This window comes from Tachyglossus aculeatus, chromosome 17 (assembly GCF_015852505.1).
Source record: "Tachyglossus aculeatus isolate mTacAcu1 chromosome 17, mTacAcu1.pri, whole genome shotgun sequence".
In the NCBI taxonomy this organism is placed as follows: Eukaryota; Metazoa; Chordata; class Mammalia; order Monotremata; family Tachyglossidae; genus Tachyglossus; species Tachyglossus aculeatus.
Window position 1 is genome coordinate 15,446,209 of NC_052082.1, and position 15,547 is coordinate 15,461,755.

Sequence of the window (15,547 nt, forward strand, 5' to 3'; positions counted from 1 at the left end):
ACTCAATAAATATGATGGATTGTGTTCACCTAATCGAGTCTAAGTGGAAACTCTCTGGTTACCCGTTCTTCAGAAACTTCCAGGGGAGGAGCTGCTGCTCCTTGCCCTGACGGTGGATTATCCTGATAGTTGGCATTTCTTCTCTAGCATAAGGATGGAAATAGTCGATTCCAATTGATCATTCCTTAACTGTGTCCCACAATGGGCTGGAAATCCATCTTAACCCCATTGTCAGATGAGGAAACAGAGGCTCCTAGGGTTGAGGATCTGCCCAAGGAGGCTAGTGCTGTGTCTTTACAAGAGTTAGACACCGCACATTAAGAATATTAATAATAATGATGGTATTTGTGAAGTGCTTACTATGTGCAAAGCACTGTTCTAAGCGCTGGGGAGGTTACAAGGTGATCAGGTTGTCACAGTTTTAATCCCCATTTTACATATGACTGAACTGAGGCCCAGAGAAGTGAAGGGACTTGCCCAAAGTCACCCAGTTGACAGTTGGTGGAGCCGGGATTAGAACCCATGACCTCTGACTCCAAAGCCCGGGCTCTTTCCACTGAGCCACGCTGCTTCTCCAAGAGACTTATGGGCCCCCACCGTTTGAATGGGGGAAAATGAGGGTCCAACATAAGGTACTTGGGCAGAGCGCTGTACAAAGCTCTTGGGAGAGTATGATATACATGGTCGTATTTATTCATTTCATTGTATTTATTGAGCAGTCATTGTGTGCCGAGCAGTGTAGTAAGCGGTTGGGAGGGTAGGCTGTGCCAATAAAGAGAAGCAGCGTGGCTCAAGGGGAAGAGCCCGGGCTTTGGAGTCAGAGGTCAGGGGTTCAAATCCCAGCTCCGCCACTTGTCAGCTGTGTGACTTTGAGCAAGTCACTTCACTTCTCTGGGCCTCAGTTCCCTCATTTGGAAAATGGGGATGAAGACTGTGAGCCCCCCGTGGGACAACCTGATCACCTTGTAACTTCCCCAGTGCTTAGAACAGTGCTTGACACATAGTAAGTGCTTAATAAATGTCATTATTATTATTATTATTCTCTGGGCCTTAGTGACCTCAACTGTCAAATGGGGATGAAGACTGTGAGCTCCCCTGTGGGACAACCTGATCGCCTTGTAACCTCCCCAGCGCTTAGAACAGTGCTTGGTGCATAGTAAGCGCTTAATCAATGCCATCATCATTATTATTATTATTATTCTCTGGGCCTCAGTGACCTCATCTATCAAATGGGGGATGAAGACTGTGAGCTCCCCCGTGGGACAACCTGCTCACCTTGTAACCTCCCCAGCGCTTAGAACAGTGCTTGGCGCATAGTAAGCGCTTAATAAATGCCATCATCATCATTATTATTATTATTATTCTCTGGGCCTCAGTGACCTCATCTATCAAATGGGGGATGAAGACTGTGAGCTTCCCCGTGGGACAACCTGCTCACCTTGTAACCTCCCCAGCGCGCATAGTAAGCGCTTAATCAATGCTATTATTATTATTATTATTATTCTTATTGTGAGCTCCAAGGAAGTTGGAGGCGGTGGCGGTTAAAGCCAGCTCCCAGAAGGCTCGGGGGGGGGTGGGGGAGCGGCTCCGGCCTGCCCAGCTCCCGCCCCCGGCCCTCCCCTCCCCTCCGGGCCTTGGCCCGGCTAGGCAGCCCGGTTTCGGCCCCGGCCCCGGCCCCGGCCCCGGCCCTCGTCTGCCGTTGGTCCTGCCTGCCCCCCGGGCCTCCGGACCAGCAGCCGCCAGCCCGGTAAGAGGAGAGGGGGCTTCTGTTGCCCGCAGGCGGGCTCGCGTTGTTTGACCGGGCGCTAATAGCCTTTCCCTTGGCCTGGCCCCTGCTCCTGCCCCTTGGCCTGGTCCTAGCCCTGCCCCTGGGCCTCGTCCTGCCCCTTGTCCTGCCCCTGGTCCTCGTCCTGCCCCTGCCCCTGCCCCTTGTCCTGCCCCAGGTCCTCGTCCTAGTCCTGCCCTCGGTCCTTCCCCGGTCCTAGTCCTGCCCCGGCCCCTGCGCCTGCCCCTCGTCCTGCTCCTGCCCCTGGGCCTGCCCCTGCCCCTTGTCCTGGTCCTAGCCCTCGGCCTGCCCCGGCCCCTGCCCCTCGTCCTGGTCCTGTCCCTGCCTCAGGGCCTAGTCCTAGTCCTGCCCCGGCCCCTGCCCATCGTCCAGGTCCTGCTCCTGCCCCTGGTCCTGGGCCTGCCCCTTGTCCTGGTCCTCGACCTGCCCCAGCCCCTTGTCCTGCCCCTGGTCCTCGTCCTAGTCCTGCCCCAGCCCCTGCCCCTTGTCCTGCCCCTGGTCCTAGTCCTGCCCCGGCCCCTGCCCCTGGTCCTGCCCCCGGTCCCGCCCCTTTAGAGCAGCCGCCGAAGCGGGCAGAGGGCCTCTACCCCTTTTTCTGGTAGGCCGGGCCCTTTCTGCCGTTTGAGTTGGGTGGGTGTGGCGGGGGAGGGCCCTCTCCCCCTGCCCTGCCCTGCCCTGCCCTGCCCTGGCCCACCGTGCCCGCCCCGGCCGCCAGCCGCCGCCGCCCACCTTGGGGACCAGGCCGGAAGGCCCAGCCCTCGTCAGGGGCCAGCCAGGGCCCCCCGCCCACCATCCAAGGCCACAGACGGGCACACACTGCCGCCTTGACCCCCAAGCCCGTCTTGTCCCACGTGCAGGGTGCCCGTGACAGCAGCCCGGAGCAGGGGAAGCCCACTAGCTGACGTCTAGTAGGGGCAGGGAAGGGAAGGCAGGAGGTGGATGCAGGGAGAGAGCCTCAGGTCAGCAGGATGGTGATGGAGAACGTGCTAGGGGCCGAGAGATTTTTCTCCTTTCCTCACTGCCTCGGACTAGCTACAGCAGAATGACCCTCAGCCCCCTAAACTTCACAGTAGAGTTCATGTACGCTCCCATCCCCTTTCCCCTTCCCAAGTTTCCCATCGCTGTCATCCACACCACCGTTTCTCATCTCCCCAGCCCCCCAAATTGTTGGGGGGGTTGTCATCTTTAACCCCCTGCTGTTCTCTTGCCAAATAGTCAATCTCCCAAATCTTGCTGACTCTTCCCCTCTACTAATACATGGATCTGCCCCTTTCACCACTCTTTCACCACCATCATGGTAACGGCCTTCACCAGTTCTCAGCTAGATGACCGTAAGTGTCAGCACCTCCCTTCTCCAAAATCCCCAACGGTTCCCCCATCACTTCCCTCATAAAATAAAAGCTCCAAAGGCTTCAAAGTTACACATGTAAGCTTGATGTGAGCAGGTGATGTGACTACCAACCCTCTTGTATGTACTGTCCCAAGTGCTTAGTACAGTGCCCTGCACACAGTAAGCACTCGATAAATGCCTCTGATGATGAGGATTCGCTGGCTCCCCGTAGTAGTTGTTATGAATAAAATACAATTCAATAAATAAGAGAAAGCAAATGCCTCTCACATTCTATGAGCAGTTACATTTCAAGAGACTAAAAATATTTAAGATTAATTGATTTGACTTGTATCTGTGTCCTCTGGGCATTCAGTATTCATCCCACCTACAGCCCCACAGCACTTAGGCGCATATCTATAAATTATTTATACTCATGACTGCCTCCCCCTTTAGACTTTAATCTCGTCTTGGGTAGGGAATGTGTCTTCCATATGTGTTGTATTGTACTCTCCCATGCACTTAGTACAGTGCTCTGCACAAGTGCTCAATAAATACCCTTGATTGATTAACTGTTGGAATTTGACCTCTGTCGGGTCAATTAGGAAAGTAATGCCATCCTTGCTTATCAAAGTCATGTCTAACACAGCTTTGGTTCATCTTGGTAGCTTTGCTTTTCTAGAGAGAATGACCCAGAGGAATCCTAAGCGGAAAATAATATCCGAGTTTCATAGTTTAGCAGCCGAGGGAGACGTCAGCAAGTTGACGGCAATACTCAGTCATTCTCCAGATCTTCTCAACGAAACTTCTGAAAATGGCTGGACTGCGCTAATGTACGGTGCCAGGAATGGACACCCTGATGTTGTCCAACTTTTACTAGAAAAGGGGTGAGTAATATAGGCGAGTCGGTATATTGCAGTACAGTTCACTTGCATTCCAACTTCTCTACCAATAAATTGCTCAGGGTATCCTGTTGACCAATAGATCTGTTAGAAAAGGTCATTTAGTGTTTGCAAGGAACAACTCACACCAATACATATTATATCAAAGTTGTAAAAGTAGCCATACTTAAGATTTGTTCTTAATCTTAAAATTTTAAAGGGTAGTTATCCTGATCATTCAGGAAGAAACAAAGATCATTTAGAAAACTGTGAGAAAGCAGATTTTACGTACATTTATCAAAGAGTCCAGGAAGATGATTGTGAAATTAGAAATAGCGTCTGGCATTGCAAAGGAAAGACTGTCTTTCCAAGCATATAGCTCAATATGGGCAGGGAAGATGTCTACCAACTCTGTTATGTTGTGCTCTCCCAAGTGCCTAGTTCAGTGCCCTGCACACGGTAAGTGCTCAATTAATTTGATTGATAGTAGTATTTGTTGAAACATCCACTTGATTTGGGGCCTTGTATTAGACGCTTGGGAAGTGCAGACTAAAACGATGATACTTTTCCAGCCCTTAAGAAATTTACATTCTAATAGGAAGAGACAAGTATTAAACTATTTACAACTGGAATGATTATAATAAATGAGCACACAAATGGTTAGCAGCGTGGCTCAGTGGAAAGAGCACGGGCTCTGGAGTCAGAGGTCAGGGGTTCAAATCCCGGCTCCGCCGATTGTCAGCTGTGTGACTTTGGGCAAGTCGCTTAACTTCTCTGGGCCTCAGTTACCTTATCTGTAAAATGGGGATGAAGACTGTGAGCCCCCCGTGGGACAACCTGATCACCTTGTAACCTCCCCAGCGCTTAGAACAGTGCTTTGCACATAGTAAGCGCTTAATAAATGCCATCATTATTATTAGTAATAGTAGTATTTGTTGAAGCATCCACTTGATTTGGGGCCTTGTATTAGACGCTTGGGAAGTGCAGACTAAAACGATGATACTTTTCCAGCCCTTAATAATAATAATAATAATAATAGCATTTATTAAGTGCTTACTATGTGCAAAGCACTGTTCTAAGCGCTGGGGAGGTTACAAGGTGATCAGGTTTTCCCTCGTGGGGCTCACAGTCTTAATTCCCATTTTACAGATGAGGTAAGAAATTTACATTCTAGTAGGAAGAGACAAGCATTAAAATATTTACAACTGGAATGATTATAATAAATGAGCACACATATGGTATTCTCTCAGCTAGTTGCCCCACATTTTACATGATTTTTGCAACCCCAAAATAGGGGAGGGATTATGTGGGGGATTAAGTATAGCAATAACGGAAGCAGGAGAAAAAAGAAAGAGGGGTGGGGGAAGGAGGGAAGAAGGAGGAAAAAAAGCAAGTGGTCACTTGAGACTTTTATCTCTTACTACTGTTGCACCCTATGAATTAGGGCAACTTCCAATGAAAGTTTTAAAGAAGAAACTCCCTTCCCTGGCTTCTTGTCTCTTGGTGTTACTGCATTCTGCCTCATTCCCATTTCCTACCCTGGAGCACACATGTTTTGAAGAAGAAACTCCTCTCCTGTGTTACCGCATTCCACCGCAGCGTAACCCACTCTTCCTGCTTACAATTATCGGTATGAGGTACAAAAAAAAAAAATTCCTCCTAAATTGGCAGTCGCGGAAATAATTTGGTGGAAACAATTATACAAGTAAATACGGAATGCACATGAGGGATTTTAGGAGGGTTTAAATGTGGGGAGAACCATGTCCTGGAGGGAGTTCCAACCGGGAGAATAGAGGATGTGAGGGGTTTGAGTCACAGCTAGAAGACTGGCTTAGCAGGAACGAAGCCAGTGAGTTGGGGAACTGTGGGTGAAGGGAGCCCATAGGTGAGGCATCGCTGCGGGGTGGAGAGCCTGGAAGTCTTTGATTCAGAGAGACACAGAAAACAGCACGGGCTGCGAGTCAGAAGGACCTGAGTTCTAATCGTGACTCTGCCACTTGTCTGCTGTGCGACCTTGGACAAGTCACTTAACTTCCTTTACAGATGGGGGAACTCTGAGTCCCGTCTGGGACATGGACCATGTCCAACCTGATTAATTTATATCTACCCCAGCGTCTAAGGCTCCTGGCACATAGTAAGCACTTTACACCCTTTTTAAAAATACCGTTAAAAAAAGAAAACAGTGGAGAATTTTGAGGAGAGAAGTGTGGGCTAAGCAACGCTTGGGGAAGGTGATCCATGCAGTCGCACACAGTGTAGGTTGGAGTGGGGAGAAGCTGAAGAAGAGATTACATCAGTATTTTCAACCACTCCACCACCCCTCCCAATAGATAAAAGTTCACCAGTAGAAACATTATCTTTGATCAGGAAAGCCACCCTAGGTCTTTTTCAGTTTATTGGTTCTTTAGACTGGAAGGTCATTTTGGTCATTATGTTGCCAATTTGTACTTCCCAAGCGCTTAGTACAGTGCTCTGCACATAGTAAGTGCTCAATAAATACGATTGATGATGATGATGGGCAGGAAAATGTGTCTACCAACTCCGTTGGATCGGACTCTCCCAAGCGTTTAGTCCAGTGCTCTTCACACTGTAATTGCTCAAACAAAGACCGTTGATCGATTTTTTGACAACCCCCAAAGGCCAGAATTCTGAAATGCCCCAAATGATGCCATATTCAGAAAAGTTATGGCCATTCAGTATTCTAGAGGTGCTATTATGTTTGTGTTATTTTTCATTTCCCCACTAATGAATCACATATGTCACAAGATTGTGGTATCAGTGGGTATTTGGAACTTGCAGAGCGAATGTGGAAATATTTTCTTTCCTATTTGATCCCCAATTCTTTTCTGTGTTTGCAGGTGTGACAAATCTATTGTGAATAAATCAAGACAGACCGCATTGGACATTGCTACGTTTTGGGGTTATAAGCATGTAGTTAATTTATTGGCGAATACTAAGGGTAGGGAAACACCGCGATTCCTTCCCAAGAAAATGGAGGAGTGGGAAAATTATTTCAGCAAAACTCTCCTCGATAGAAAAAGTGAGAAAAGGACCAATTCCAGTTGGCTGTTGGCTAAACAAAGTCATCCAGCTACTATTTATATCCTTTTCTCAGATCTAAGCCCACTGGTTACGCTGGGGGGAAGTAACGACAGTTCCCAACAGCCAGACGTCAAGCTCTGTCAGCTGAACCACGCTGACGTAAAAGATTATTTGACCCAGCCAGATAAGATCATTCTAGTTTTTCTTGGGGTAGAACTTGAAATGCAGAAAAAGGCCCTGAATCCTACCCGCGGTGAGGCCCTAACAGAAGAGGAAGACGAGATAGCCTGGTTTGCCCTTGGAATAGATCACGTTTCAGCTGAACAATTTAAGAAGAGCCACGAAGATTGTTATTTCCTTCACCCTCCAATGCCTGCTCTCCTGCAACTCAAAGAGAAAGAAGCTGGTGAGATAGAAGTTTTAGTTTTATCCTTTGGTTTAATCAGGGGAGTGGGGTCCGGGACCCAGAAAGAGTAACGAAGCCCAGAAGTGGACCCAGGGCTTCTCAGTTAAGGCAGAGGATTGGACAACTAACTATTAGAGATTTTGGAGGAATGTGAGATGTGCAAAATGATGTTTTAGAAAAATGATCTGGGTAGCAAAGTGAAGAGTAGACTGCAGAGGAGAGAGGCTGGAGGTAAGGAGATGAGCGAGGAAGGTGATGCAGTAATGACAGTAAATTGTGGTTTTGTTAAGTGTTTCCCATGTTCCAAGATTTACTTTACTAAGCCTTGAGGTAAATAAAAGACAATCAGGTTGGATTCCGTCCTTGTCCCAAATGAAACTCACAGTGTAAGAGAGAGAGAACAGGAGTGAGCCCGTTGTTGGGTAGGGACCGTCTCCATATGTTGCCGATTTGTACTTCCCAAGCGCTCAGTACAGTGCTCTGCATGCAGTAAGTCCTCAATAAATATGATTGAATGAATTTAATCTCCATCTTGCAGATGAGGAAATTGAAGCACAGAGAAGTTAATTGACTTGCCCAAGGTCCTACCACCGGCAAGGGGCAGGGGTAGGATTAGAACCTAGGTCCCATGATTCCCAAGCCAGTGTTCTTTCCACCAGGCCATGCTATTTCTCAGGAATCAAGCCAGGATTTCTCAGTAATCAAGCCGGAGTGCCTTGACAGCCTGGTAGCAGTCTGCTTGGAGGAGAAGGGGAGGTTTTAACGAAGTATCGTGGAGGAAGAATCGACAGGATTTGGCAGCGAGCCAAGTATGGGGATCGAGAGAAGGGGAAGAATCATCAGTGGTATTTATTGAGCGCAGCATTCTGCTAAGCATTTGGGTGAAGACAATACAACAGAGTTGGTAGGCGTGTTCCCTGCCCACAGTGAGCTTAGACTCTAGAGTCAAGGATAATTCCCAAGTTGTGGACTTCAAGGGCTGAGAGGACAGTAATAGCCTGTGCACTTGAGTCTGTACCCCTTTAAACACTTTGATTTTTTTCCACCCCACCCCCAAACACTTTATGTACATATCCATCTGTAGTTTATCTTAATAATAATAATGATGGCATTTATTAAGCGCTTACTACGTGCAAAGCACTGTTCCAAACGCTGGATGTCTGTCACCCCTTCTAGTCTATCAGTTCCTTGTGGGCAGGGAGTGTGCCACTTACTCTATTGTATCGTACTCTCCCGAGCGCTTAGGACAGTTCTCCACCCCTAGTAAGCACTCATCATTCAACTGATTGATTAGCGTTGTCAACGCTGAAGGAAAATTTAAGTGGAGGAGATGATTTGGGTTTCGTTTTTAAAGACGACACTTCTGGTGTATAATGGTCGTTAGGTAAATTCTCCTCAGTAACCTTAGGTAGGACTTTCGCGATTAGGATTCCAAAACGAAGTTAATAAAACCAACCCATTTTCTCGTTGTCCAAGCTAGTTGCGAGAGTAAAGCAAAAATCTGAAATTTCAAAGTTGATCTCCACATTGGAGTTGGACACACTGTTTTTCCTGCTTTTTAAACGGCTGAGTTTACATTCTTTTCTCTTTTTTTTTTGTTCTTTGTTTTGTTTTTGTTTTTTAAAGGAGTAGTAGCGCAAGCAAGGTCTGTTCTTGCCTGGCACAGTCGATATAGCTTCTGCCCAACGTGTGGAAGTGCCACGAAGATTGAAGAAGGTGGCTATAAAAGGCAGTGTTTAAAAGAAGACTGTCCCAGTCTCATCGGAGTTCACAATACATGTTACCCAAGAGTTGGTAGGCCCACCCTTATTGTTTTCCTGCTTTATGGTATTTGTTAAGTGCTCCCTGTGTGCCAGGCACTGTCCTAAGCACTGGAGAGATAAAAGTCAATCAGCTTGGACACAGTCCATGTCCCATGTCGGGCTCCGTGTCTTTATCCCATTTTACAGATGCGGTAATTGAAGCACAGAGAAGTGAAGTGACTTGTCCAAAGTCACACAGCAGACAAGGGACAGAGCCGGGATTAGAACCCAGGTCCTTCTAACACCCAGGCTGTATCCACTAGGCAATGCTGCTTCCATTAAAAATAGACTTGTTCTACCTTGGAGTCCAGGAACCTAGAGGCCAAAATGCCTGCCACTCTGCTCCATCCCTTCTGGTTTCTCTGCCACTATTTTCAACACGGCCTACAGGACAGGTGTATAACTTCCAAGTCATGGCCCTGCGGAAAGGTTGTCCTATTCTGGCAAGGCAGCTTCTCCTCTCACTTTGCAGAGATGTTAAAGAACGAGGTTGTAGTTTTCCGTCGTCGTAATTTTCCTTGTCTGTTTATTACCAGATCCGGTAGTGATCATGCAAGTGCTTCATCCAGATGGGAACCAGTGTCTCTTAGGGAGGCAGAAAAGATTCCCTCCCGGCATGTTTACTTGCCTTGCTGGATTTATCGAACCTGGTAAGACTTTCTTTCCACCTTCATCCGTTCATTGAGGAGAGAGGAGAGAGGGAACTTTCCATTCCTTTGCCTGCTACAAGATTGTTCTTCTGGACATGCATGTCCAGTCGATGAGAATCAAACCATTGGCAGTCAAACAGTAACGAGTAAGGGTCAAAAATTAAAGTTCAGTCGTCAGCAAACAAATCACCAGAAAATGGGTCAGGGTAGTGTGGCTTGATCTCAGGCCTAGGGTTAACCTTAAACTTCTACCACTGCTTCCCATCCCTGTGTCTCGTGACTCTCTTAATCTTGATATCATTGGTGCTAGGAATTTATTATAGTTGTCTTCCCTGTGCATACTCACTCTTTCTCTTTCTCACTATTCCTTCCCTTCCCCATGTTTTGCCTGTATCGTGGTAATATCCCGGGAGCTATACTTAATCTGTAGTCATATCCCCTCTAGACTGTAAGTGTTGTGGGCAGGGAACGTTTCCCATAACAGCGTTATAGTGTACTCCGTTCTCTCCTATACTGTACTCTTCCAAGCGCTTCGTACAGTGCTCTGTGCACAGTGAGCATGCAATAAATTGGATTGAATGCCTGCAAGTGTGAAATCAGCACCCGCTTTCGCATTTGTGATGCTGATGAAAATCTCTGGGACTATCAATAGTTGGGGACACACTGACTGTGGTGTTTTGATTTTTGAAAACTGTGATTCCAAGGCATTGCTTACCCCATCCATTCATTCTTCCCTCTTCCCTCACAGCAGCCATGTGAGTTGGAGTGGGGAAAAGTGCAAGCGTATGGGTTAAAGTCTCCCAGCATTCTGGGGAAACCCCTGGGAAGTCATGGCATTTACCTGAACTCTGAAACTAAAGCATTGAAATGAGCAAGAGCAGCCAAGAGCCGCTGCAAAATAAGCTGACTAGTAGGACATTGGGCATAGTTTTCTAAAATTGTGGGGCAGCCTGCTGTTGTGGATTGTAGAGTGAGCCTCTTTTCAATCCATTTTGCCAAAACCATGATATCCCCACCCCTGGAATTCTAGAACTAGAGAAGGAAGAGAGTAGGGCAACCAAGGCGGTCAGTGAAATGGCAAATCTTTCTAATGAGGACAAATTGAAAATTTTAGAACTCGTCACTCTGGAAAGTTGCAGGCTGAGGGAATTAATGTTAATTCTAGCCATAGTGGCAATCACAGCTACTGCCCCACTGTGTCCAAAGCTGTGCCCAATCTGATTAGCTTGTCTCTATTCCCAGTGTTTAGAACAGTACTTGACATATAGTAAACGCTTAACACATACCTTAATCAATTTTAAAAATATATATTTGAGTAACATATGCTTGCATGTAAAATATAGATCAAATAAAAATAGATTGCTTATGTACCAAGTGATATGGCTGAGGTGTGGCCACTAAGTTAATTGCCGTGGTAGAGGCAAAACTTGAAAGTGTTAACACTGCCACTGTGCACAGGTGAGGGTGGGTGGACAGAACGGAAACTGCTCCAACCCAAAGGGGATCTCTGCGTGTGTTTGTGTTTGTAACTATAACATCAAATTTAAGAGGAAAGAAAATAAGGATGTTTCCAACAACTTACTTTTTAAGGTTCAGGATGTATAATATATAAAATATATGAAAAGCACATCAGTCATTAGGAAATAAACATTTTCATGCTGATATATGGACTGGTTTTACATCTATAAAAAGCTGCCCTACAGTTCTGTGTCCTGATTTAGAGAATTCTAACTTCTTGATTTGCCCTTGCAAGCAATCAATCAGTTTTAGACTGTGAGCCCACTGTTGGGTAGGGACTGTCTCTATATGTTGCCAACTTGTACTTCCCAAGTGCTTAGCACAGTGCTCTGCACACAGTAAGCACTCAATAAATACAATTGATTGATTGTATTTATTGAGTGCTTACTGTGTGCAGAGCACTGTACTAAGCGCTTGGGAGAGTACACTAGAAGAGTTGACACAGTCCCAGCCCATAAGGAGCTCACAGGCTAGAGGCGGGGAGACATTGAAGGCTTATTTTGATCCTTCTAGTCTTTGGAAATACAAAATGCAACCTTTATTCAGAATATTTTCATCATCCATTTATTCCTTGCTCCATTTAATTAGGGGAGACAATTGAAGATGCTGTTCGAAGGGAAGTAGAGGAGGAGAGTGGAGTTAAAGTTGGCCACGTTCAGTATGTCTCCTGTCAGCCCTGGCCGATGCCCTCCTCCTTAATGATTGGCTGCTTGGCTGTTGCGATATCTACGGAAATTAAAGTTGATAAGAATGAAATAGAAGATGCCCGTTGGTTCACTAGAGAACAGGTAACATTCAATCGAACTTTTTTTCTCATAGTCATTAATCTTACACCGTTTCAGTTTGGGCGTGAAGTGGCTGTCTTTTTTTTTGGCCCCCAGCAAGTTGAATAAAGTAAAGGTTTATATTCCTCACATCTCTGCTCATTACATGTAAATTACATATAGATGGATAGACTCTAATGGAACAAATTTCTGATGATTCTTCCCCCTGGGGAGCTTGCAGGCTTTGGAGAGGCCTTTCAAAAGATGATTCTTTTTTTAGTGAGGATGGTTGAGGCCTGCTTTCTCTTTCAGAATGCCAGAAATCTAGGAGGACACCATTTAATGGCCTTGTAAAGTCGGGGAAAATATGTCTTTTAAGGAGAGAATTGGAATTGAAATATGTATCTACTTTGCCTCTCAAATATGTTTTAGCTCTACTGTAAAAAGCCAAAACAAAGTGCAGTTAAATGTAACTGTGTATTGTGCAAGCTCCTGCTTTCTTCAGAACTGACCTTGTCAAAAAGAATAGAAGATACTTTTAAAGCACACCTTGTATAGAGAAGTATTGGAAACAGCAGAAACTCCTGCTTTAAAGAGGTGTTTAGTACAGTGCCTGACACGTAGTAAGTGCTTCACAAATACTACAATTATTATTATTATTATTATTATTATTATTATTTTAAAAAATGGCAGAGGAAGTGCCATAGCACCCAGGTATTCATTTGTAAACATTAAGTTTAAGAAATGGCCTTTGGATTATTTTCTGAGATCTGACAGCCTCTCATTTCTGTTCTGCCTAAATTTATTAGAAACATGTATCTGATGTACCCACTTTATTATATTGTACGCTCCCAAGCACTTAGTACGGTGCATCACATACAATAAGCACTCAATAAATATGATTGATTGATTAATGGAAAACAGTATGGTCTAGTGGAAAGAGCCTGGGCCTCGGAATCAGAAGGATCTGTGTTCTAATCCTGGTTCCGCTACTTGCCTGCTCTATCACATTGGACAAGTCACTCCTCTGTGCCTCAGTTTCCTCACCTGTAAAATGGAGAGTCAATCCCTGTTCTCTCTCCTACTTTGTGAGCCCCTTGTGGGACAGGGACTTTGTCTGACCTGATTAACTTGTTTTTTCCCCAATGCTTAGAACAGTGCCTGACACATAGTAATCATTTAACAAATGCCATTTTTGAAAAATGGGCAGGATTTAAAAAACTATATCCAACTAAAGTTAAGAGCAAAAGGGAAAAGTTGGATCATTCTAAATGTTTCTAACAGTTCCCGGAAATTTGTCTCAAAAGTGCCCAAAGATTTGAAAATTTAGAGGAACCGAATTTCTTAGTCCATAAATTGCTTTTCTGTGGATTCCATCTCATTCATTCATTCAACTGTATTTATCGAGCACTTACGCTGTGCAAAGCACTGTAGTAAGCACTTGGGAGAATACTTATTAATAGTAATTAATAAGCATATCCCCTGCCCACAGCGAGCTTAAAATCTAGCTCCAGGTGGGTATGTGACTTCATTTTAAAATGAAGTCACAAGCCTCTTGTGGGAATTAAAGATTCCCTGGGAAATTTCACAAGTCAATTTTGTAGAGGAGCAGTGTCCCCTAATGGAAAGACCACAGGCCTGGGATTCAAAAGACCCGGGTTCATTCATTCATTCAATTGGATTTATTGAGCGCTTACTGTTTGCAGCACACCATACTAAGCGCCTGGGAAAATGCAACAGCAGACATATTCCCTGCCCACAGTGACCTTACAGTCTAGAGGGGGGGAGACAGACATCAATACAAATAAATACAATGACAGATATGGACATAAGTGCTGGGGGTTGGGTTGGGGAGGGGGAATAAAAGGAGAAATTCGGGGCGATGCCGAAGGGAGTGGGAGAAGAAGAAAGTGGGGGCCTAGTCTGGGAAGGCCTCTTGGAGGGGATGTGCCATCAATAAGGCTCTGAAGTTGGGGAGGGTGATGGTCTGTCTCATTTTTTATTTATTTATTTGTTTATTTTACTTGTACATGTCTATTCTATTTATTTTATTTTGTTAGTATGTTTGGTTTTGTCTCCCCCTTTTAGACTGTGAGCCCACTGTTGGGTAGGGACTGTCTCTATATGTTGCCAATTTGTACTTCCCAAGCGCTTAGTACAGTGATGTGCACACAGTAAACGCTCAGTAAATACGATTGATGATGATGATGAGGACAATCCAGGCCAGAGGCAGGACATGGGCCAGTATTCGGCAGGGAGACAGGCGAGAGCGCGGCACAGTGAGAAGTTTAGCACTCTAATCCTGGCTGTGCCACTCGTCTGCTGTGTGACCTCAGGCAAGTCACTTAACTTTTCTGTGCCCCAGTTTCCTCATCTGTAACATGGGGATCGAGTTCTACTTCCTCCTGCTTGGACCGTGAGCCCCACGTTGGGCAGGGACTGCCTGACAGGATTATCTTGTGTCTACCCCAGCACTTAGAACAGAGCTCGACACGTAGTAAGCGCTTAACAAATACAATTGTTAGTCAAAAAACAATCAGCCTGCGGTGATGAAATGTTCCATTGACTATTTCTCGAGAAATAGAAGAGGATAAATCCGTGTGAGTATTGTTGAAACTTTGTCACGCATGTTTGGCCTTTTTAAGAAGAAACCTCCCAGACCTCATTTGTTGCCTGTGTGTCGTAGGTTGTGGATGTGCTCACCAAGGGAAATCAGCAGATGTTCTTCGTGCCGCCCAGCCGAGCCATCGCCCACCAGTTAATCAAACACTGGATTCGAATGAATTCCAACCTTTAAATCTGAGGCCCTGACTCTCTTCAGGATGATGTTGCACTTCTGACCACGGTTCTTTCTTCAGGAATTAGAAATATGTGCTCATTTATTAAAGTATCATGACCCAAGATAGCTAACGGTCTTTGGACTATCCATTTGGCCAACAAATAACAGAATCCCTATGTCTAAATCAGAGGTGCTCCAGATTTTCTCTTCTGAATCTCTTTTGTTCCTAGTGACTGCTTCAACATTGCACTTTTCCTGAGACTTTGCCTCTGAGAGGTTTTTTAAAAAAAATTTTTCTTGTAAAGAGGAAATATGACCTGAGGACTGAACCAAAAATCAGGAGTTAACGAAGTTCTAATCCTGTAGCTTTACACAAGTCAGGTCCTCGTGTGCCAAATAAGGAATAATGTCTTCAGACGATCACTACCTTGAAACTCCTTGTTTGTGTTCAGGTTCATTTTCCTTCTCCTCTGCATCTCGATCCATCTCTCTTCCTCACAGTTCTGCTCTAAGGGGCTACCAGCATGAAGTCAGCTAACCAGTGTTAGATGTTATTAGGTGATATAGACATTTTTTTTGCAACTGACAGCAC

General features: G+C 45.5%; 1 protein-coding gene across 4 annotated transcripts; it reads left to right on the plus strand.

Moving 5' to 3' along the window:
* Window positions 1-1,669: 1,669 nt before the first annotated feature.
* Window positions 1,670-15,081, plus strand: NUDT12 (nudix hydrolase 12). Of its 4 annotated transcripts, none has more exons than XM_038759767.1 (8): window positions 1,692-1,747; window positions 3,002-3,117; window positions 3,796-4,000; window positions 6,853-7,442; window positions 9,069-9,236; window positions 9,781-9,894; window positions 12,001-12,200; window positions 14,863-15,081. In XM_038759767.1, exons 2-8 carry the CDS (start codon window positions 3,081-3,083, stop codon window positions 14,971-14,973), a joined length of 1,425 nt encoding a protein of 474 aa, XP_038615695.1. In that variant the 5' UTR covers window positions 1,692-1,747; window positions 3,002-3,080; the 3' UTR covers window positions 14,974-15,081. The 4 variants fall into 4 exon arrangements, with proteins under 4 accessions (XP_038615696.1, XP_038615698.1, XP_038615695.1 ...); XM_038759769.1 differs by having other exon boundaries at window positions 1,693-1,747; window positions 3,782-4,000; XM_038759768.1 differs by lacking the exon at window positions 3,002-3,117 and having other exon boundaries at window positions 1,670-1,747; window positions 3,782-4,000.
* Window positions 15,082-15,547: the final 466 nt, after the last annotated feature.